We start from the raw sequence: 22957 nt of genomic DNA on the forward strand, positions 1-22957 counted from the left end.
GGGATTTGGTGCTGCTGGTGGGATTTTGGCCGCGAGCGAAGATGCGGAGGAGAGGGGGGCCGGGTTCGCGTTGAGGCTGGGTTGAGTGGATCTGCTTACTGTAGGTTTGGGGTGGAGGAGCGGGTGGGGGTGGGTATGGTGTCGATAGGGTGATGAATCGAGGATTTTCCTGCTGCTGCTACTACTACTACTACTACTATTATTACCACCACTCAAACACGAGGAGGAGTGCATGACAGGCAGTCTCGTCGTCTCGTCGTCGTCACGAACCCAAAATAAGTTCGCGATCGATCGATATATATCAGCCAAGCTTCAACCTCAGCCTTTCTTTCTTTCTTTCTTCCTTTTCTTCTCCCCATTTCGCTAGTGTGTATGTAATGCTCTCCCATCCCATCTGCGTGTCCAGCAGTATTAGGAGGAAGGGGGGGAGGGAAGGTGATCCACTACTATAGTAGTATTTCCACCAAAAAGAAAAAAGAAAAAAGAAAAAGAAAAAGAAAAAGAAAAAGTGTAAGTGTAAGCCAGCAACTAGCGAGGAGGATCAGGACCTCAACCTGCCCAGTATCCCTGGTATCTTTTCTCCAAATATAATATATATAGTATATAGTATAGTATAGTGATACCCGATCCTCCCACTCGATTTATCTAACGAGACCAATGTCTCTACATGTTCCTCGGGCGGGCCCCCCCCTCCCCATCTCCTCAGAAGCCTCTTTTGAGAGAAATAAGTAACAATCTGACGGCGTGACGACCTCGGAACCCGCCTCGGTCTTTGTTTCCTGGCATCATCAACCTCATCAACAACCCGTGCAAAATTCACACCAGCAGACCAAGTACTCCTTACTCCGATTCCTATCCTACCCTACCCGCAAACCATTCCACCCAGCGGCAACCGTTGCATATTGCACCGTAGGACCAAGCAGAACAGAGAAGCGGCTTTTGGCAACGGTCTCATCTGCCTTGTAGGACACCCGCCCTTTCGGATCAGATCGGTATCCATGGCCATGCTGCAGCTAGAGTCCGTGCCACAAGGAAAAGCAAGCAGCTGGAGAGAGATTTCTCAGCATTTGACATATTGACATGCACCATAAGCATAAGCATAAGCATTTTCACGACACGCCGGGGTACCTATTGAAGAAGTGGGTTCCCCCTTACACGGTAGCATTCGGAACCATCTGACGACCGGATCGAGGGTTATGTGCAATCTTGGAATTGGCGCAGTATGGCAGAAGACGCAGTTCCTCAGCAGCGTTTAAACACCGCTGCGGAGATCAGTGAGACTTTTTTTATGTTACTATATCTGCTGACCAGATACTAAGGCGGTCTTTTCTCATTCATATCCAGTCGGGAAGGCAGGTCTTCAATGTCCGAGCTTGGTGGGGCTGTCTTGGTACTTATGATTGGCACGGAGTCCATGTTTCGTGTTGATGAGGGCTCAATGGAATAAGGAAGAGAGGGTTTGATGGGACAGAGACTGCGATTGAGGACAAAAGAAGAAAGAGTAAGGGACAGAAAGTAAAGAGTATATAGCTTCGTTAAGCTGGGAGGACATTGGCAGAAGGTATGGTTCCGGATGATCCAGGCTTTACTTGTAGAAACCCATCAGAAGGCTGATCGAATTGCACGTCTACCAGTCAGGTACGGGAGGCAGAGAAGCCAGGTGGACTTGTCAGCGACTGATGGCTCGCTTTGGGGGAACTTCGGCCACATCAATTACTTCTCATTGGCTGTTGGATGATCATGGGAACGCGACAATGTCGGAAGAACTTCGGCAGCACTTCGGCCGTAAGTTACTCGGCCTAAATTGGCAGAGTCTAACTCCTGCTCAACCTCGGCTCTCCGCAACCTGGTGCACAGGGTTGATGGCGGCGTCTTGCTTGCGTTGTATCCGCAAAGCAGCTACTCGATTTTGGGGAGGCTGCTGAGATCTTAGACTGCCCCATTTGATACGGAACTTGGAAAAGGCAGGTGTGCCAAAATGGCGTCGAGTTCTGCCACACTGTCATTCCGTACACCTCCGCCCTCGGGTTCTTATGCTCAGATCTGCTTCCCCACTCCACCGGTCCTCCTTGTCATCTTCAACCGGCCCAAGTCTCTCAATTGCATAGATATACCTTCCCACTGGGAATTGCATGCCCTCTTCGAATGGTACGACAATGAGCCTTCTCTTCGAGCCGCCGTCGTGACAGGAACGGGCCGCGCCTTCTGCGCTGGCGCGGATCTGAAAGAATGGAATGTACAGAACAGCAGTGGCGATGGCGGCAGGAGAGACATGCCACCTTCGGGTTTCGGCGCTCTCTCCAGAAGAGCTGGGAAGAAGCCAGTCATCGCTGCTGTCAATGGACTGGCGTATGGAGGTGGAATGGAGATGTGCACGAATGTAGATCTGGTGATCGCTTCGAAATCAGCAGCTTTCGCACTGCCAGAAGTCAAACGCGGTGTTGTTGCCATTGCAGGTGCATTACCTCGGATAGTACGGACAATTGGCCGCCAGAGAGCCATGGAAATGGCGCTGACGGGGCGAACGGTGAGTGCAACTGAAGCGCAGTCGTGGGGTTTGGTCAACGCGATGGTCGAAGATGCATCAGCAGACTCCGAGATCATGGACAGGCCGGTCACTGTGAAGGCGCTAGAGTATGCCAACATGATTGCTAGTAATAGCCCAGACGCGGTGATTGTGAGTCGAGAAGGCATCAAGATGGGCTGGGAAGGTGTGGGGGCAGAAGAAGGTTCTAGATTGCTGATGGAAATTTGGTGGAAAAGACTATCCGAGGGCGAAAATATGAAAGAAGGCGTGAGGGCCTTTGTGGAGAAACGAAATCCAGATTGGTTGGCAAGCAAGCTATAAGCCTACTGCTGTCTGAGAGAGTCGCCGTCACAACAACCAAAGCTAGGTCCCTCGTGCAAATGCGAAAAGCGCTTCTGCGGTCATAGTTGTGACGAGTGCTGACTGTAATGGGGGAGGAAGGAGGGAGTGAGCTATAGAGACAAATGACATTGCAATTGAGGGACCAGCATCAGGACTTGCGTTTGGGAGATGAAGGAGACGAAAGAGGAGGTGTCCTGCTTGCACCGTACAAACATACAGGAGAAGCAGGACTCGCCAGGCCTGGACTTACAAGCAGCAGAACAGATCATTTTCCGGTGTGAATAGATCTCCTACCTCCTATCTTTTATGCCACAGCGACCACTAGGTACACACGAAAGATAGGAAAGGAGTTTTGCATCTCGTTCAGTTATGGGTGCCGGCGCTTCATAAAGGGTGTTGGATTATATTCACGCAGCCACAAAAAGGACACGAACAGTTGTAAATCTCAAAGCCAACATTCGAAGGTTACTGTGCAAATCTGAATTGTACCGCATGATGGAATGTCTTCTTTTCGCACATGGGTTTCCCGAGATATCGAATCACCCCTGAGCTTAGCAGTGAGACCGCGTAGGGAGGTGGGGATGGATAAAGAATATCTCGAAGGCCTAGAACGAGTTACCTTCATATCGATTCGATTCCAACCTATGTGATGTTTCCCTTCGACGAATGCATCACCATCTCTGAGGGGCCGCACTATGGCGATATGACGTGTAGAAGTCCTGTTTCCTGGCGACCAAGTCAAATGTCTGGCAAATCAAGTCAAATCAGTGCTTTCATTTGACAAACTGTCAAACTGAGGTCTTGACAGAAAAGGTCTCTCTTATTTTGAAATATTCAAGGACATTTCCATAGAATAATAATGGTCTTGGCGGACGGTCGATCTGGACGAGAATTTCAAGTAAATCCCTAGAAATATTTTGCTTGCTGAGATTTGACTCGATTTGACAACCCAGTCAAACAAAACAAATCACGGGTTTTGATTAAATAATCAAAGCAAAACCATGGCCTCGATTTGCTTTGTTTGATTTGATGGATACCCTGGCTTGATTGGGCGTTTGGTGACTCTATCAGCGGACTCTCTTGAGGCCTAAGCGACAGGCTGAGGAAACAAGCAGGTATTGACACCTCCCAAGGTCTTTCTCAACGCCTCAGCTATCGCCCTTGTCACGGAGCTCTATCCCATTTTCTAGTTGAGTGGGTGATATTTCATCAGCTCCATTTCTCCTCAAGGCTACTAGTATCAAGCATCCTCGACCTCGCTTGACATGAGCGACATCTTTTCTTGTCCCTGTTTGCCGAATGGAATGTCCCCTCTGGTTACTTACGAGCCTTGGGAAATGATCGGACAACTCAGAAAGGAGACAGATCGTCTCAGCGTTAAGGGGCGAGATCAGCGTCCAGTCTATCCTTTTGGCTGCATGGATTACTCGAAGCTCTTCGTCTACACATCCTTGGTCACTATTGATCACGCAAAGCAGGCCGGGTACGGTAGCAAATGTTTCTCTACAGTGCAAACTCAGGAAAACGATCTATTCTTTTTCATTTCTCAACATCCGAAATTTGCTTTCACATCACTGTGATCGGTCGAACTCGGACCCCCAAGGTGTCTTGCACACGGGTGGAGATACTCAAGAATGATCGGGAGAATGTCTAGAGTCTGAAGGAGCGGAACCTTACTTCCTACCATGGTATAACGAGCCACTCCAGAGCCTTGACACTACGTGTCAACCCTTACTGAAGCGGTGACGAATTGGACCTGTGAGGGACCCGCAGTTCTGGCCAAGCAGCTGTTGTTCCGCTCGACAAGAGAGTGTCGTCTTCAGGGTAACGGCCTCGAACCTGACCGTCCAACGTATTGCGAACGTGGATGCCGTGAAAGGATCCCAAACAGGGCCTTGGCAGAGCATTGCGTAACCGGGCCCGAGCACGAGTGAGGTGAGGGTGAGCAACCCCGAGCAGCAACTTGGATGGAGTCTGAGCACGAGGGTGAGCAGAGCAGAGGCTGGGCCGAAGTTGAGCCGGCAAGAAAATGCTTAGGACTTGGTCAAGATTGGTATATTAATGTCTCACAACTTAGGGCCTTACGCAATCTTTGATTACAAGTGCTGGGAACGCACTCACCTGACTTCTCCATCACAGCTTGCCACCTTTACCAGCAAAAGTGCGCCTTAACTTCTGCTATCCGCAGAGAACCACTTTGCTTTTCGCTGCGTCGCATGTGTCAGAAGCCTTCTAGGCAGGATCCTGACGTATGACTTTATTAACAGCACAGGCTTGGGAGCACGTACGGCAGGCCCCGCGAGCAAACCAGTTTTTGAACTCGCTCCTCCCTCGGCACGGTTTACCCGCGAGAACTTCTTGACAGTGGCCATCAAGCTGGGTTTCTGACGACATCAGCCCGAGGCACTTGTTGCAGACTCTCTCGTTAACTGTGAAAGAGCACATGACGAAGATGTTGTTGATGGAAATGGTGAGATGAAAAACCCAGGTTCGTTCTGGCAGATATTTATCGCATTCAGATCCATTGTTCCCACGGGAAGGCACCTTCCTGTCCACCTGAAAGCGATTGTTGGGAACAAAGATACGAATGCCTCACAAGAATGTAATAGTGGCCGCCAGGCGGGCAATTGGACATCACGCCTTTGTTCAAGCAGCAGGCTCCAAGATAACGCAAGAGATATCAACTTGTAGCCCATTGCTATTTGAGGGCCATCTTATCTTGCCCACAGCTTCCATAGCCACAATGTGTTTCGATATCGAGATGTCGTTTGCTTGTGTTGATGAAATAATTACCCGCGTTTGTTGTTCAAATCCTTGGGGGATGGACAATTCATAGTTTTGGGTGGCAGACAAAGAGCTTGGCGGACACTGTCCCTTCTGCGAACCTAGGGATAGGCCTCTGTTTCCTATGACGGGCCGTTACCTCCGTGGGAGGTTTCAAATCACTGCTCCCTTCCGCAACACATACCCTGAAGGTAGGTGAAAAGAAGGATAACCCGTGCTAGGCAAGGCATAGCCCTCGAGCATCCTACTGGTGCTTTTACACAACGGCACCTTCTGCTCACCGCGAGGCTCTTCCGTATGACCCACCTAATATACACATCACCTCCTTGCTTCCTTTCCCAGCCCCCATCCTAATTGTTACCTAGCTTTATCCTTCCCTGCTCGTATTAGAACCCGCTCCTCTTTATCCTCATCAGTCATTCATATTCCAAAGCAGTCGTCAACGTCAAAGAGCTGCATTCATACGGTCCCTGCCAATTCATGGGAAGTGTACTACAGTAGTAGTCACTCCACTCTCCTCCACATAAGAGCTGCAGCTCTTGGACATCGCATCTGCATCGTAACAGCCGATAAACCAGAGTCATTCACTATATCCCGCAATCTCTCCTTGCCTGCATCCGCGCTCTCACCCTCCATCAACACAGGCTGTACTCTGTGCTTTCGGAAGAGCGCCACCATAACGGCGACAAACTCTACCTGCGCAACTTTCCGTCCTGGGCATACACGTGGGCCATCAGCCCAGGGAAGAAACGTGCCTTTGATAGGCTCGATGAGTTCTTTGGTGTAACCAGATGCCACAGTGTCTGGCGTGGAAACCAACCAACGGCTCGGGCGCCATACGAGGGAGTCCAAACCCCAAGAGCGAGGATCCGTATGGAGAGCTTGCAGGTTGGTCATGGTGAACGTGCCGGATGGAATGATGTAGTTTTTCCCGTTTATATGCAGGGCTGAATCAACAGATCCAGTGGTTCTGGGGATATATACATTGGAGCCATGAAGACGGAGTATCTCAAACTAGAATACTGTGAGCTCCAATCGATCACTCGAGGATTAGGCATAGAGGTAAACAGAAACATACCATCACCGCAAGGCACCTTCTGAGTTTAGGGAAGGCTTCTTCGTACCTCCCACCCGGTGAATCTTCTTCCTCATCAAACACAAGATTGATTTCTTCTGCCACCCATTCCTGCCATTCAGGGTAGGCAGCCAATAAGAAAATGCCAGTAGCTATGGTGTTCGCTGTCGTTTCGTAACCGGCTAGATTGTAGATGAAGATGTTTCCGAAGATTTCGTCATCGGTGAGGCCTTGATGGGATATCTCATGACTGGACTCCTTGGCTTCTTCTGAAGCTCGCACTAAGGCAGTCAATAAGTTTCTCGACTGGGACGATCGCTTGTGGATCTGGCTTCGCTCATTGATGAGCATTTCAGCCATGTAAAGTTGAAATTCTTTCGTGGCTTGGTCAACTTTACGGAGCTTCGCTGGAGAAAATCGGAACGTCATCCAGCTCCGAGGAACGGTCGAAAGTAAAACGACACTTTGCAAAACGGTGAGCAAGGCATCTCGGTATGATATATCATGCCCCTCAGGAGGGGTTTGCACTCCTTTTCCATATGAATATGAGATGCCAAACCCGGCGCCTGTCAGAACATGTAGAGCTAATGTCGCCGTATGCGCGACGGTATCTCTGGTGCCATTAGTACTTCTTTCCATCCATGAATGCAGCATGTCTCCAGCCTGACGCAAAGCCTCATCCCAAACAGAAGTACTGGTCTTTTCATTGAAACTAGGAGCAGTAAGCTTGCGGTGTCGCTGCCAATCATCACCTTCAACCTAGAATCTCACTCCTCAGCCATTGTCTTCGAGGAGACTATCAATTGGAAACTTACGGTATTTACATTGGGGCCAAAGATAGCTAATGGCTCTGTGAAAGACCGTTAGGTTCGTGCAAGCTTCGGAGACACACTACATACGATACATCTTTGCTGGCTTGATGTAATCTTTCCTCCTCGAAAGCACCACATAAGCTGCGTCCGAGTCCGCAATCCAGACTTCATTCACGCTTGGAGTGACCAAGGTGAAAGCACTGCCAAGCTCCTTGTGTAGTAGGTACTTGTCGTCGAAACTCCATCCCATGTAGGTGCATCGACTCCATTTTCCCAAATTGAAGGGTAAAGACTGGAGGAGCGGAAGTATTGGAAGGGCTCTGTAGGTCAGAATCCAGTAGGGGTTGAGGCTGCTGACTGGACTGATTATGATCGGCAGTCCGATCCGACGTGCAGTCAGGTAATTTGAAAGTAAAGAAATGAGCGTCCAGATGACCCACGCAAGAACGGAGCTGCTGAGAACCACAAGCACAGTCATTGTCTGACATCAAAGACGGGTCAAGATTCCAGAAGGTTTAAATGAAAACTGTTCCGAAACAAGAAACAGAAGTAATGAAAGGAACACCAGAACTTGTCAAAGTTGTCCAAACCCAGTAGAACCCCACACAACAGGATGACATTCAATGGGCCAAAGTAGGTGACAATGTCTTGGCACTGGGGCCTCAAAGTATAGACGTCGCTGTAAGCGCAGACCCCTGAATTTTATCACTGTTCAATTTCCTGCGATTGGATTTGTTTCGGTTGTGCGGGTTTTTAATGTATCTTCGATCTTGGGACGCTGTTTACCCAGACTGCGGCTGAGCATGATTGGTATATGGAGGTGCATGAAATCGTGTGTTGTCTTGGCAGAAAATGTACTATGATTTCTGTCTTTTCAATCAGCCTCGAGAGGCTGAAGAGGTGCGAGTACGAAGACAAAGGGGGATGAGGCTCAAGAGATAAATAAAGGGCCTAACATTTGACAGCCACCTCGCTGACGGAAGTCTAATGACCACAATTGGGGACGACACGAAGCCTTTATTATTTGTAAAGCTGATCCATCCTTCTGAATCACGAAGCCTGTGTCACCCCAAACGCTGTGAATAGGCAAAATGCAGCACTGAAGGCAAACGCTACCTTGGACATCGTCACGGATGTGTTTTGTAAGGATTCCGAGGCAGTCACTCCATGGTAGCCTACTAACTCCATCATAGTAATCTCTATTCCGGTCTTTCTACTTTGGCGTGTCTACCTTAGTCTTCGACGGAAACTGGTACTTGGAACCACAATATGTCTAAGTATTTTCATGATTGTCATTGTCATCGTTAAAGTGGGCACTAGCACCATTGCCGATGGTCAAGTGGATTCTCCCTGGGTATTGTTCTGGCTTCACACCGAGGCCGCCGTGGCCGTTATTGTCCTTTCTATGACTGCCTTCCGAGTACTTTTCGTGCAGTCAGAGAACGCCCGTTCCTGGAAACAGTTGAACCAAAACGGGGCTTGTCAAAAGGGAATGACGCGCACCTCCCCATCGTCATCCGCAAAGGATGGTCGAACCAGGAAGGACAACTCACTTGGTTCTGTCAAAATGGACTTCCCTGTTGCACAATCTGATATTATGGTCACGCACGAGCTTTCCACTCGCAATGTTCGTGAATAATGCTACTCTTGCATTGAGCGGAAGCTGATAGCCCTTCAAATTCGGTGAACAACTATCTGCTGCACGGGTCGCATTCCAGGCAGCATTCTTCTACGAAGTTGGCACCATACCATGGAAGTGGTTGTCTTAGATTCCAGACCTCTGGATTTGATTATCTTAGAAAGAGCTACAGCTATAGCAATTGTAATGGCTATATTCTGTCGTATCAATCTTGTATAGAAATATAGTAAATTGTTAAGAGCAGCAGATAAAATGGATCACTGGCGATAACCACAGGTAAAAGATGTCAAAGATGTCAAAAAATGAAAGAAGGCCGAAGGTAAGAAAGGCGTTGCTACCAGTAGAAGTGGTTTTGTTGTAAGCGCAGGGGCTCGGTTGGGGTTGGCTTAGCTTTAATTGTCGATTCGGGCGTCTCTTCCGCCACTCTGATTCATCAATGCTTGGTCTTCTCACAATTTCATAGTAAGGGACTTAAAAGCTGGCAACCTCGTTGACCATTAATGTCTCTGGTCTAATCGTGACTACCGCTGCAAGAGCGCATGTTCTGGCATGTGTGTAGTAGAATAATCTCATGAGCATGCTCGACGTACATCCATGTACGACTCAGTTCTCGATAGGTTCCTAGGCCAGGGACTTCCATATCTGGCACTCTGTTTAGCATAATGTATAATTTTCAATCAGTAAGGACAACATAACTTGAAAGGCGGCTTTCTGTGTGGTCGAATACAAAAATGTGGAAAGACAGCGTCAACAGTAATATGCAACACAGTAGTAGTAATGATGGATCTTGCAAAACCAGAATGCAGATGAATAATGATCCTCGTTTGAACTTGAAGTGGAGTAGGCCCTCTGGAAACTATGCCTAAATTACCATGAATGTGGGCTTAGTTTCAGCCTAACCGCGATATGATCTAATTTACATAAAATTATGCAGCTAACATCTGGAATCCAATAAAATTATATTATTTCGTATATCATTCAAGCCTCTTGACGATCATTATAATAATAAAACGTCTGCAAAATCACTGAGGATCGATACCGCGTCATTTTCAGAGCCCTTCTCCCGGTAAGTAGTAGTAATAAAATCCTGTAACCACCGAACATTACCCGCACCACAGTCCGAAAATTTTCGGATGATTTCTGTCTAAAGTGCATGATTCTATTATCCAAGTCTGGCCAGATTCAAAAGCTATTCTATGTCGAATTCTTGTGCATCACAGAACATGTAACTTTTCTGCCATTCGGTGGCAACTGATAATTGCGATGAATCCGATGATGTCTCCATCATGCTGTACGCTCGAAACCACCAAGTCAAGATCAACATGCCGATGCGGAGGAGTACGATGCTGTCCCAGATGGGCGGATGGCAGAAATAGGTGATAGGTAGCCAAGATGAGTCGCAACATACCCGAAACGCCCTTCTGCAAGCATCGATTGTCCTCCAAGGGCTGGACGGGGAAAGGTTACCAATCAGTCGGTCTTTTCGTGTATTGTCATAACGGCACGAGTTTGGTGATCTTGTTTCAGAGCATGGCCCCTTGGAGGGCTTGCAGACTCCTCAACAAGACCAAGGCATGATTGTGTCCTCTTGTGTCTCAGATTGCGTCTTTCTCCATGTCCTCTCAATAAATGGAAAGAAGTAAGTACCTTTCCTGGTGACACTGTCTTGTCCGAATTAGTCTGGTTCTCTTGATTTCATCCTTCTTTCTTTCTCAGCATGTTTTACTGACCACAACTCTGAAAATCACATATTCGTGGATCTGGTATCCACGCTGGCCCAGGTTATCTATGGCGTCTAAGCTTCTTGACTGAGAAATCTAGGTTTATCTTTGGCTTCTTTTGCTTTTCACTGACCTGCCCTACGCTTTGAATCTTTAATACAACGACGACACATAGTTGACCGCTCAGATGGACTTCCGACTGCAAAATGGCCTTACCTCTTTTTTTCTAATTTCCACTCTATCTGTCCAATTCTCTCGGGCGGCTTGCTTCTTGCCAAACGGCACCGATAGGAATTCCCTTCGTGGCACCGCTCCGGGTGACTATCTACCCTGTGATGCTACTGCCGAAGTCTCAATGTGCTGCGCAATTGGCCGAGCGAAGGATCCTGATAGCTGTCTTCCAGGCGGCCTTTGCAAAAGTGAAGATGATGAAATTATCTGGCGCGAGAGTTGCACAGACCAGACCTGGAAGTCACCGGAGTGTATCAAGCTCTTCGTGGACGGTAGAAGTCAGTTGTCCCATCCCCGCATTATACATTCGTGTGCGAAACCGACTGACACCTATCGCTACAGACTCTTCCAGAGATGTTCAGGTCTCCCCGTGTGATAATGGTAGCTGGTGTTTTGGTTCTGGATATGATGGAAGGGAGTGTTGTCAACAGGGACGGGGGCTCTTCATTGCGAACGGCGAAGCTATCAGCATCAATACCAATGCTACAACACCTCAAACAGGAGTCAACATATCCATGCCGGATGCATCCACCAATGTACCTACCAGCCAATCAATATCTATTGCTGCCAAGGCCGGCATTGGGATTGGAGTGGGACTTGCTGTAGCTGCTATCATATCTGTGGCAGTTATTCTTGCGCTGCGAAAACGCCGAAAAGACATTGAAGAAAGGAGAACAGAAGAGGAGAAAGAAATGTCTTTTCAGGAGGATTCTCAGTATGACGAATCTTTGGCACGACCAAGTACAGCAATGTACTCGACTAGTGACTTCCCGGCAGAATCTGTGGAGCTTGATTCGCGCTCCTTGAACGCTACGAATAGGCATTCTTACCTGTCCTACCGCGCGCCCGGTCTTCAGGATGGGCCAGCAGAACTTTCTACTATAAGGGAAAACGCAACATACGAAAATTCTCGGTCTACTTAGTCAGTTGACGGAACACGCTATAGACGTGAGATTGTCAAAGCTGGTAAGGGATAATGGTCTAGGTACCCCTCCACCCAAGCGATCCCATCATGTACCCACCAGCACAGGGACCACTGTTCGATTTACATGTCCCACTCCTTGGTAGAAATGGAAGCGCGGCTGATGAAAATGATGATCCAGTACCATAGACTGTGGTCGAACAGCTGAAAGTGCTCACCATTGACGGAGATAGATATTGAACGAGCAAGAGAAGAAATCATTTGTCACATACTGCGAGGCTGTGAACCATCCTTACTAGGACGCAGAGCCACACTCTTGTTTCCAGGCAAAATATTGCATGCTGTAGGCATCTGAGAGCTGACGGCCACTCCATGGGTGCAATTGGACCCTCCTCATGCACATGCTGCAGATCCAAGAAAACCAACTCTGAAGGCAAACCACAAGGTGGACAACTGGGGTGATGAATCACGTTCAAGGCAAGATTATCATTTATCGCATTTTTCTTGTCTACTTTGGACAACTTATTCGTCTTTTTGGTCCCTTTTCCACTGAGCAGATTTATGTTCTTATTGTGCCTTCGTGAAGCATTCAAAAGGAGCATGCGCCATGGCGTCAGTCGTGGAGCATTCAGCCCGGCATTCATCCAACTGTTTTGCTGCCTCTCACCCTACCATTCCTTCTCTAGAATTGAATGAGCACGGTGTGCCGAATGGAGAGGTTGTTGCATCAGACGGCTCACTGTCTCAGAACTGTACTCAAGGCTCCAGAAGCACACCTGCTAGATCCTTTAGCATCCAGCGAGCTTCTCCCAGCACCGAAGCGCAATCATCGAGTCTGGGACATTGTGAAGACATAGAATTATCCTCTCTCCCTAGCCATCGAGATCTAGGCGAAAGCTCTGACAATCACATATTGCCGTCTGTCTCAGAAGAGGATAGTCAACAACACGACCTATCTGCAGTCATTGCGGAGCAAGATGCGCCCACAAACGCTTCTCAGCCTCCCAACAGACAAAGAACATATCCTACATCGTTACGAAAATCCTTACATACTGTACTACGTTATGTGCCAAGTTATGAGATATTTTCAGCCACCGTTACGCTAATAGCTGCTGTTCTTACTTTATTCTTTGGATACCAAGCCTGGCAACTTACGCGAATAAGCACTGAAGCTCAACTTCGTGAAGCGTGTATTGGTGAAGAGGTAAGGACACATGCGCGGTACTACTATCTTTAATGACATATGTCGCAGGAGAAGGGTCATTCAATATGTAAATAGATCTTAGACTCTCCCATTGGATCCCCGTATGATACTCGAGATGAGGACACACCAGAATTGGAGGGTGTCACGAAGCGTCTTTCCCAACCATCCACGGTTGCTCCGCCCTCCAACGCGATCCATCCTAGCATCACTCATCCATTTTTCATTTTCCTCGGTTTAATGATAAGTATCTGTCTCCTCATCTCCAGTTGTATGGCTTTATTGCTCGACGGCCGTAATGCCTTCGATCCCGTACATGTTCGCCTCAGGCATCCCCAGTCCCGTGGCATAGGTTCGGAGTCGAATCAGAGAGGAGGTCGGAGAAGGATCATCCATGGTATACAAGAAGAGTCATATGAAGATGATGAAAGTACGAGGAAAAGATCATTTGAACTAAATTTCGAGAAGTTTCACGACGTGCCCTTCTGGAAGAGGGGAAGTCTCGGCCGCTTGGAGGGTAGCCACCCAAAACTAGTCTCTGTGCAGGCAGCAAGCATTGATGCTGCTGCCAGCCAAGTTGGAGACGCTCTAAAAGGCAACGCACCGGATGATCTCATTTTGTCACCTGGGACTGCAGCTGAAAAATGCCGGCGAGTACTACAGAAGACATATTCCCTTTTTCACGACAGTGATTCCGAAGACATCGACCCTCCACTTACCGCCCTGTTAGCCGATGTGGAACCGGAAGAAGAGCCCAAGCGGAAAGTCGCCATCCACTCGGGAGTCGTCGCACTTGGTCTTGTCCAGGCTGGCTCGACCTTGGCGTCTTCCGTGGGTGGTGGTATTGGGCCAGAGATCTTGGTCAAGTCAGAGTGTATTGAGAGGATGGACAAGACGACGCCGACTCCCCTTCTAGCACATGACACATTTACTACCGGGTTCGAACATGAATGAATTCCCATTGCTATTAACCCTTTCTATCTCCATCATCGGTTCCAGCATTTAGTGACTAGTGTTTGCCACTCGGCTACTGTATCTTGTTGGTGATGTGGCTATTCGTCATGCATTCTGCTGGATCTAAGGAGCGAGGTTTACTTTTTCTAGGAACCAGGATAAATATGTTGCACTTGGAAGGGGTTCATTTGACGATCCTCAACTTTACCATCTTTACTACCATGGTAGTCAATTATACCGGGCCTCGTGGCCGGAGAACTTCCAATTGTTTGGCACAGAGGCTCCTCGTTCGATCCTTTCCTTCGCCCTCTCCCTTCCGTCCGACCCGCTTAGCATCGAATGGCTACGAGGTGGCCAATACATGGCAGCAGCAGCAGCAGCGCACCACTAGCGTTTACATTCTGGGCAATGAGTTCCCAGACCCGCGCCCAGCTCTCTGCTTCGTGAAAGGGGTCCGCAGCATCGTGTGAACATGAACATGAACATGAACAATATCACTGCCAGATTTTGATATCGGACCACAAGAAACCGGACAATCAACACACGACGATTCTGCACTATGGACGACTTCCACCCAACATTCTCAACTGTATCGGTACCTGTATCTGCCACTGCCAGGAGCTCGGGTATTCTGAACATCGTACGGATGCCATTCATTTCCTTGCAACGTACCGTTCCCACCTGACTTCCGGCCCGCCTGTTCGGGTATGCAGCCATTCTTCTACCGCCTGAGCCGCCGCGCAAGGGGGTATTTTATGTTCATCCGAAAACATCACACGGGCCTTGGTTGCAAAGAAAAGCGATGCAGGGCGTCAGTCCGGGTCGCATTACCGATTGCGCAACAAGAGATTTCGTCTCTGAACCGGACATGAAGCTCTGGAGGATAGTGCATATATATATAGGGCAGCGTCGTCTCATATCATACCCGGCAAGATCATTGGATTTTTGTTTACACTGGTAGTACTGATGTTGACTCGACGTTCCGCAAACAAGCAAACCCCCCAACGTAACAATCCCAAACATCGCCCTTCCCCTTACTTCCCATACTCGCCATCAGCCAAGCGCCAATAAAGTCAAGATGAAACTCCAACTCCAACTCCCACCCCCTCCCACTCGCTCATTTCATCCAACAACGCCACCGTCTCCTGCGGACTGGCAATCCAAGCCGTGGTACACGCCAACCGGGCCTTGAAATCATTGCCCCCGCCGCTCAAGAACTGATCGCCTACATGCAGGGTGGCCTCCTCCCTCACGGGACCGGCCTCCTCACCACTGGATGCAGCAGCAGCAGCAGCAGCAGCAGCAGCAGCACCACCACCACCAAACCACTTCTGACAGGCCCTCACGCCCAGACTCTTATCGCCGATGTCGACAAAGACATCATTGCCGCCGTTGAAGGCGCAGAAGGGGATGCCGGCACCCCGCACCTCGGGCGACAACTCGAGCACCTGCTGGACCACCAGCACCGTCTCCTCGAGCTGTTCGCGCGCGAAGCGGTGGTCGGCGGTGCTGGGGTAGATGCCGACGGCGCGTTCTTTGCGCAGGATCGAGGCCGGCAGGCAGGTGCAGGGTGCGGATGCACGAGCGGAAGGCGGCCTCGGCGATGCTGAGCAGCGACTGGATGGCCGCTTCGTTCCACGCGTGCATCGCCGGCAGGATCCAGTCGCGGCGGTGGATGTAGCGCAGGAGCGAGGGGGAGGTTTCGTCGAAGACGAAGAGGAAGTTGGATTCGCCGCCCATGACGATGAGGTTGTGTTTTTGCCGCGTGGTGAGGAGCGGGGACGCCTTGATCGCGTCGAGGAGCCCGTGCAGGCGCGCGTGGTATCGCGACGCGTCGGTGTAGCCGGCGGCGGTGACGATGCCGATGCGCACGTTGCGCGAGAGGAAGTGGATCAGCCGCGGAATGACCGGGTTGGTGGGGAGGAGGGAGGCGCCGTCGTCGTAGAGGGTTACGTCGCCGTCGAAGGTGAGGAGCTGGAGGCTTGTGGTTGCGGCTGGCGGGTTGGACGTGTGAGCGCTTGGGTTGGCTGTGAGGTTGCTGGGGCTGGATGGGAGTGATGGTCGCATGAGGGCCATGATCTGGGCGGTGTTGAGGATGAGCCGGACGTCGTTGAAAGAGGGAGCGACGAAGCGGCGGGATGAGATGGCGCGCTGTTTGTCCTGGTAGATGAATGCGGCTTCGAGGTGGAGTGGCGTGAAGAAGGATCCGATCGATGGCACCAGCATCTTGAGCTTGGATGTTGTTTGCAGAGACTGATGCCGTACTAGAAAGAGATCGACCTTAGCAGATTCGATATGACAGTATGAGTAGAAGCGTATGGCCCCTGTCTGAGACAGCGCCCCTTTCAAGAAGTACGTCAGGAAAGAGACATGAGACCTACTGTGGTCATTGACCAAACCCTCGACATCTCGCATGATCTCAGCATAGCGACGGTGCACGGCCTGAGCCATCGTCTGAAGCGACTTGACCTCATCGTACTCTTCATATGCCGCCGTCGGCTGCGAGTTGAGAACGAACGGGACCGCCAGTAACCCCTGAAGGCCAGGAAAAAGCGTCAGAGCATGAACAATGAATGGTCGAAGACGAGAACACATAAAAGCATAACACGAGAGCCAAGGAATCTGAACAGCCAGGTTCTCTTTATGGTGAACCCGCTGAAGGGGGAAGACACCGACGGACCTTGATCCATTCTATCTAGACCGGTGTCAGCATCTTCTCTGCAGAGTTCCCGCGTCCATGACATACGAACTGATCCCGGCGGTGAGTCTACCGTGCCCGACAATATCAAATCAGCCCTTTCTTGCCAGACAGGGTGGAGGGAACAAGCACACTTTGAGAGCATCTAGATGGGATTAGTCCTTTCTTGAATCCTCGTCTTTGAAGGCATACATTCGACGCGGTATCTTGTTGTCATGTCTCGGCGCCCAACGTAACAGCCTGGTGGATATCTGATATATGGTAGCAGTAGCGGTTGGAATTGAAGGTAGAGGAGGAGGAAGATTCAAGTCTAGCTAGGACGCATAGGCTACGTCTTCAACGCGGTGTGACCGAGAGGACGCAGCCAGCATCCGATACACAGACGGATGCGCACATCACCTGATCCTTCACGCCGAGTTCAACCAGACTTGGGTTACTTGAGTGATAACTGTACCTAATTGAGATATTCGTGAAAAATAAGGAGAATCAATCCATTACTTGGAGTGGCGCTTCTCGTAGACAGAATGGGAGATGATTTGTGGTATGTACGAATTTATCCTTGTCAACACCTGGGTTAGATGGTTCTGTAAAGATAGGTTCAGCAGGTTCCTCCAGGCTGTCTAAGCAACGAAACCGCATTCTAAGCAGCCTTACTGTGTTGCCAAAGCCATCCAGCACGTCAAAGCGGTCTTCCACACTCTCTACAAGGCGTGCCAGCCTTGGGTCTCCCGCTCAGAATGTCAACCGTGTCCTTCATCCCTAACCAGAATTCATCCTTAGGTCGTCGATCCTTCCAATCCGTGGCCACCAATTCCAGGCCCCGCTCACCACCCATAGCTGAGAAGACGACTTCAGAACCCTGAATACCAATGACTGCGGCGCTCATGTCATCTTGCATGAGCTCTTCTGGGGACTTGCCTGTAAAGCCTTCAATGTACTGCATACACTTGATGCTCATCCTCAATGCCCGAATTCGATCCATAGGCGATGGCTTGCCTCCTTGTTGGTAATGGCCTGGAACAGCCGCCTTAGCCTCGAACCTGCCCTGTGCCTCCTCGGCTATCATATCTGCAATCACTTGTGTGGTGTAGGTTGCACTGGCTTTCTCGTTCCGGAGTATGATCTTGCCCGCGCGACTTGCACCTTTGTCATTGGCAAAGTTGTGTCTCAAAAAGCCAATGTCTCTTGCAATGGTGTGAATGTCGACTCTCTCTTCGGGAATATACACAGCCAAGGCGCCAATACTCAGTCCGGCCATTGTCGCCACGTACCCGCTGCGGCCCCCTTGTGTCTCTATGACGAACACTCGCCGGCGACTGCTGGATGCTGACTGACGAATGGCATCGCAAAAGGTGATCAACGTATTCAGACAAGTGTCCGAGCCGAGTGAGTACTCCGTCCCAGGTACGTTGTTACTCACAGTAGCGGGAAGCACGACCATTGGAATGCGGAAAGAAGGATATTCCGCCCGTCCACGTCGCATCTCACTGACAGCGGTGAAAGCCTCGAAGCCTCCTATGACGAAAAGAGCATCGAACTTGTATAACTCAAAGCATTCGGCAGTCTTCTTGAGGTCACCACTTGGCAAACCACGATTGGTGCCAATTTCCGATCCGCCCTCATTAACCCACGGATCGACATCTATCCATTTGACCTCGCGGACAGCCCCTAGTGGTTTGTCATCATGATGCCGTTGGAGACCGGGAAAGCCATTGTGGATGGAAATGGGTGTATGACCTCTGGTGAGACAGTAGGCAACAGCTGCACGTGTGGCAGGGTTCATACCGCCAGCGGGAGCACCGACATGGATGATGGCAATTCTGAGTTGCTTTTCAGGCGGCAACCGAAGACGCGGGTGATCGGTGGAAGTGGTGATCATGTAGCTGTTGTAGTATTCCTTGAACTCTGCATCCCGTAGCTCCATGGCCTTGTCAAAGTCTTTCCGTTCAATTGCTTTGGACACCGACTTGGTCAACCGCACCGCCTCCATGAGATCACTTCGCTCAATTTTATTCTCTCGAATCGTAATAACAGGGGTAGCGGTCTCTGGTGTAGCCTCGAGGACGGCATTGACAGCCTCCACACCTTGCAGGGTGCTAAGCCAGCGATCATAAAAACAAGCCTGACCGCCCCGCTGGGTGTGACCCAAAATTGTCACTCGCGTGTCAAGCCGGAGTCGCTGGGTTAGAAGATCCTTAACCTGGTTCGGTGTGATTTTGGTCAGATTCACGTCGTGGGCACCCTCGGCAATGATGATGATGGTCCTCCTTTTGCCTCGCTGACGATGCGTTCTCACAATGCCACACATCTGATCTTCCCATCCTGCTCGAGGAGGCTTCTCGGGAATGAAGACGAAATCAGCACCGGTGGCAATGGAGGCCATCAAAGCAAGCCAACCACAATGGCGGCCCATGACCTCAATCACGAATCCTCTCTGATGCGAGGCAGCGGTGTCGAACACGTCATCCACAGCATGACAGATTCGTTCGAGGGAAGAATAGCAACCAATGGTGGCATCCGTGCCGGACATGTCATTGTCAATCGATCCTACAAGGCCGACAATGTTGAGGTGCTGGTATGGCTGGATGTCGTCGGCTTTGAGCTCGCCATTGCTGACAAGCTCTTCCAGAAGACCTGGCCACTCGTCTCTGAACAGATCGGCGCCTGTCAAGCTGCCATCACCTCCGCAGATGACCAGAGCGTCTATACCATTGAGAATCATGTTCTTTGCAGCTTTGAGCCGACCCGCGCGTTCCATGAACGCCATACATCTAGCTGTTCCAATGAGGGTGCCGCCTCTTGAAAGATAGCCTCGAACATCGTCCCACAACATCTGTTTGATCAGGTCACCGCCCTGAACGAGACCTTCATATCCTTCGTAGATTGCATATGCCTCACAGCCCATGTGAATGGACGTGCGCACTACAGCGCGGACAGCACCGTTCATGCCAGGCGCATCACCGCCGCTGGTCATGACACCAATACGGCGCTTCTTTGGTGGTGGGGGCGCTCCATTTGTCGGAGCCATCTTGGCTAAGGAGTAGTCCGAAAGAGAGACTTGGTAGGGGTGGAATTGTCTAGGGAGGGTTGAGTGGTAGGGAAGCTGTAATTAGACAACCCGATGCTGAAAAGCTACCAATCAGGTATCAGTACGAAGTTCTTCACAATAACAAGAGCTTTAGAAGGCTCACCTGTGAAGAAGAGCTGAGGAAAATGCAGATGAAGAGAGGACAAATAGGAACAAGTGAAACGCAGGTTAGAAGAGAATGAGGTTTCTGAAGTATACTATGAAGTACTCTCGAAGCGGCAACGGAGGTGTTGGGCGGACTTCGATGTAAGGGTGATGAATTGTTGGCATGGATAAGTATCGATGATGTATCGGGGAAGCAGTCGGCAGGCTGAGCAACTCCAACTCCGGCTGCTTAATTAGCGCGGGGCCGGAGCTGTCCCTGGCAGCTGTCTGGCTGGGTAGCCCCTCCTTGCAAGCTCCAAATTATTGGTTGGCCTTGTAGGCGTTGATAAGGACTTTGGGAAACCTCCAACCATCGTTTCGGGGTCTGCTTCCCTTAACGTCATCGCTGTCAAGCTTATTACGTACGTAGTAGCTATTCCCACCCTTATGTGTGCGCCTCGTTCCGCTTCCGCCCCCTACTAACTTAACGCTGTTCCGCGTGTCTCGATTCTTGGCATTGCTTAGCCATCCTTCTATGCACAATCTCTGGCCAGCCCACTCGAAAGTCTTGGGAAGAAGGAATTAAGTGAAGACCTGCTCTCAGTCGTTGTTGTCCTGAGCGTCCGATGCGAGCCTCAACAGCGCCCTCCCATTCTGCCATCCTAGCTGAAGACGTTTAGCAACTTTCCACGACAGAATCCTCTCCCCTATCGTCCCAAAGCAAGGACCTCTAACATGACAGCATCATTGAAACTGCCACTACGCCTTTCAGTTTCGAAAGGAAAGGATGATGACTCACTCCAGTCTCGTATCTTCCAAATAAATTCTCAAAAAGGAGCGTTTCGGAATATCACGGAAGCTTCGCTAAGAGAAGACATCAGATCCGGAAAGCGGCAAGATGGAGAAGACACCCGCATGGCGGGAGTCGAGGATTCGGAAGCAGAACAACCAGAAAACCAATATGAAATGATCATCAAGAGACGTGAAGAGATGATGCAGCAGCTAAGGTAGGTCAACATGTACTTTTTGCGCCTACCAATCTGATAGTTTTCAGACGGGCGCAGAACGACACGTTGATGTCCCTGGACTTCATCTCACTTCTTCTGTCTAAAGTTGCACCCAACACCGCAAAGTCCACAATGTCTCCCACTCTGCAGGACGCAGTGCCCATTGGGACACTAGACGCACGAATTATGAAATACACAGCTCCTACTGCTTCTGACTCGAGATCAGCAGAGCTTGTATCTCGAGCCTACAAGCTGCAAGGTTTTAGTGATGTGGCGGATAAAATCCTGGGAGCAGCTTCCAGGCTTGAGGATGAAGCGGCCAAAGAGCAGCAGTACTGGGACCAGATTCTTTCCATCAAGCGGAAGGGTTGGGCCATCAGTAAGGTCCCGCGAGATCCTCGGACCCTGGGCGTACATTTCGGTTTTCGAGATGCCGCACCGTTTTTCCGCAACCGTGGCTTTGCTGCGTTGAGAAGGGATGCCGATGGCGGCTTGCGACTCGACCAGGGCGCTGTACCATCTCGACCGGTGGCGGTTCAAATGTCGGTCTTACGGAACGATAGGAATTGTGGCTCCTCAGCCATCTCCCGCTCTCACATGGCTACCAAGGAAGCAATTGACGAACAAATCCTGCAAGCTCGCGATACCCTGTACGAAGAGGAATTATTCTTTGAACTTGGCCGCGAAGCTCGCTCGCTCGCAAATCAGGGTGCCACCATGTCATCGAAACAGATCAAAATGCCAGTAGACGAACAAACTCAACTCCAAATCGACCTCATCAACTCGGACCATCACAGCTCCAGCAATACTGCTGTCGGTCCAGACCAGCAATTAGCAGACGGCATCGCCATTACCCTGCGAATCCTCCTCTCGCACGCACATGAACAAAACCTGCAGCGACGCTCCCAACCACCGCCGCCCATGACCCTCAAATCGCGACCAATCCCAGAATACGCTCTCCTCCGACCAATCATTGCCCACCTACAACATCGAAACCACGTAAAATCCTTGACCATTTTCCTTCAAACCATCACCCAACCCCTCAAATCAGCAGGAACGCGATGTGATCTTCAATCCACCACCTCCCCTCTTGACACCCTCATGCTAGTCTCCTCCTCCTCCTCCTCCTCCTCCTCCTCCCCTAGCAGCACCACCCTCACGCCCAACGCCATGCTGCAAACCCTCACCCGCCCTCTCACCACAACTCTAACCCTCCACCTCCCCACCCCCAACCACTCCCTTAACCTGACCATCTCCACCAACCTCAACCCCCCCCTCCTCGGGACAGAATACTCCTTCTCGCCCCAAACCCTAACCCACCCCTCCTCTCCCTCCTCTACACCCCTCACCCTCCCCAGCCTCTGCAATCTTGGCGAAGTCGAAATCCTAGTGCGGAGGGTATTGACCATCGATCTCGTCGAGTTCATCGCCTCGCACTGCACCGCCACCGCCGCAGCCGCTGTCGAGCGACGCGGGAAGAGAGAAGAGGAGGAGGATCCGATCGCCGGTATGATGGGGATTGAGAAGAGGCATGAGGCTGGCGCTGGGACAAGCATAGAGGAAGAGAGGTGGGCGCCACTAGATCCTTACGAAGGTGCTCTGGCGCGAGGGAAGGAGAGGCTGTACATTCGCGTCTGGAATGATCGGTTGGGGATGAGGTATTTGAAGACTGTGGATGCGGATAGGTATGGAAAGGGGAGGGGGAGGGATATGACGGCTTATCTCTGGGATGGGAGTGAGAAGATGGAGGTTGGTGATGTGAGAGGGGGGAAGAGGAGGGTGGAGAGGAGGAGCTTGTCTGATATTGTCAAAGAGGCAGGAGAGGAGTAAGAGGAGGAGTGCTGCTAGTGATTGACCGGCTCCGGCCCGCCG

The 22957-nt window shown here is 50.5% G+C and overlaps 8 protein-coding genes across 8 annotated transcripts in view; 5 read left to right on the forward strand and 3 right to left on the reverse strand.

Annotated features, from left to right (window-relative positions):
* EPUS_03607 (uncharacterized protein) overlaps positions 1-2848 on the forward strand; it is a gene marked incomplete at both ends in the record, with an annotated part of 4310 nt that extends 1462 nt beyond the window's left edge. Inside the window, one exon of the mRNA XM_007806454.1 lies at positions 1934-2848. Coding sequence (XP_007804645.1) covers positions 1934-2848 — 915 coding nt within the window. The remainder of the gene's footprint in view (positions 1-1933) is intronic.
* A 3309-nt stretch (positions 2849-6157) lies between these two features.
* On the reverse strand, positions 6158-8018 carry EPUS_03608 (uncharacterized protein; the record flags this gene model as incomplete). The annotated part of the gene is made up of 4 exons (XM_007806455.1): positions 6158-6667; positions 6732-7487; positions 7544-7578; positions 7628-8018. 4 exons carry the CDS (start codon positions 8016-8018, stop codon positions 6158-6160), a joined length of 1692 nt encoding a protein of 563 aa, XP_007804646.1.
* An 807-nt stretch (positions 8019-8825) lies between these two features.
* EPUS_03609 (uncharacterized protein) lies at positions 8826-9179 on the forward strand (the record flags this gene model as incomplete). Its single annotated transcript, XM_007806456.1, has 1 exon — positions 8826-9179. One exon carries the CDS (start codon positions 8826-8828, stop codon positions 9177-9179), a length of 354 nt encoding a protein of 117 aa, XP_007804647.1.
* Positions 9180-11235: 2056 nt separating this feature from the next.
* EPUS_03610 (uncharacterized protein) lies at positions 11236-12054 on the forward strand (the record flags this gene model as incomplete). Its single annotated transcript, XM_007806457.1, has 1 exon — positions 11236-12054. The coding sequence occupies one exon, from the start codon at positions 11236-11238 to the stop codon at positions 12052-12054; it is 819 nt and encodes a 272-aa protein (XP_007804648.1).
* Positions 12055-13527: 1473 nt separating this feature from the next.
* Positions 13528-14208, forward strand: EPUS_03611 (uncharacterized protein; the record flags this gene model as incomplete). Its single annotated transcript, XM_007806458.1, has 1 exon — positions 13528-14208. The coding sequence occupies one exon, from the start codon at positions 13528-13530 to the stop codon at positions 14206-14208; it is 681 nt and encodes a 226-aa protein (XP_007804649.1).
* A 1073-nt stretch (positions 14209-15281) lies between these two features.
* Positions 15282-17123, reverse strand: EPUS_03612 (uncharacterized protein; the record flags this gene model as incomplete). Its single annotated transcript, XM_007806459.1, has 5 exons — positions 15282-15804; positions 15848-16899; positions 16955-16975; positions 17041-17051; positions 17099-17123. The coding sequence occupies 5 exons, from the start codon at positions 17121-17123 to the stop codon at positions 15282-15284; spliced, it is 1632 nt and encodes a 543-aa protein (XP_007804650.1).
* A 462-nt stretch (positions 17124-17585) lies between these two features.
* Positions 17586-19934, reverse strand: EPUS_03613 (6-phosphofructokinase; the record flags this gene model as incomplete). Its single annotated transcript, XM_007806460.1, has 1 exon — positions 17586-19934. The coding sequence occupies one exon, from the start codon at positions 19932-19934 to the stop codon at positions 17586-17588; it is 2349 nt and encodes a 782-aa protein (XP_007804651.1).
* Positions 19935-20813: 879 nt separating this feature from the next.
* Positions 20814-22915, forward strand: EPUS_03614 (uncharacterized protein; the record flags this gene model as incomplete). Its single annotated transcript, XM_007806461.1, has 2 exons — positions 20814-21085; positions 21133-22915. The coding sequence occupies 2 exons, from the start codon at positions 20814-20816 to the stop codon at positions 22913-22915; spliced, it is 2055 nt and encodes a 684-aa protein (XP_007804652.1).
* Between the last annotated feature and the right edge of the window lie 42 nt (positions 22916-22957).

Source organism: Endocarpon pusillum (genome assembly GCF_000464535.1).
Source record: "Endocarpon pusillum Z07020 unplaced genomic scaffold scaffold5524, whole genome shotgun sequence".
NCBI lineage: Eukaryota > Fungi > Ascomycota > Eurotiomycetes > Verrucariales > Verrucariaceae > Endocarpon > Endocarpon pusillum.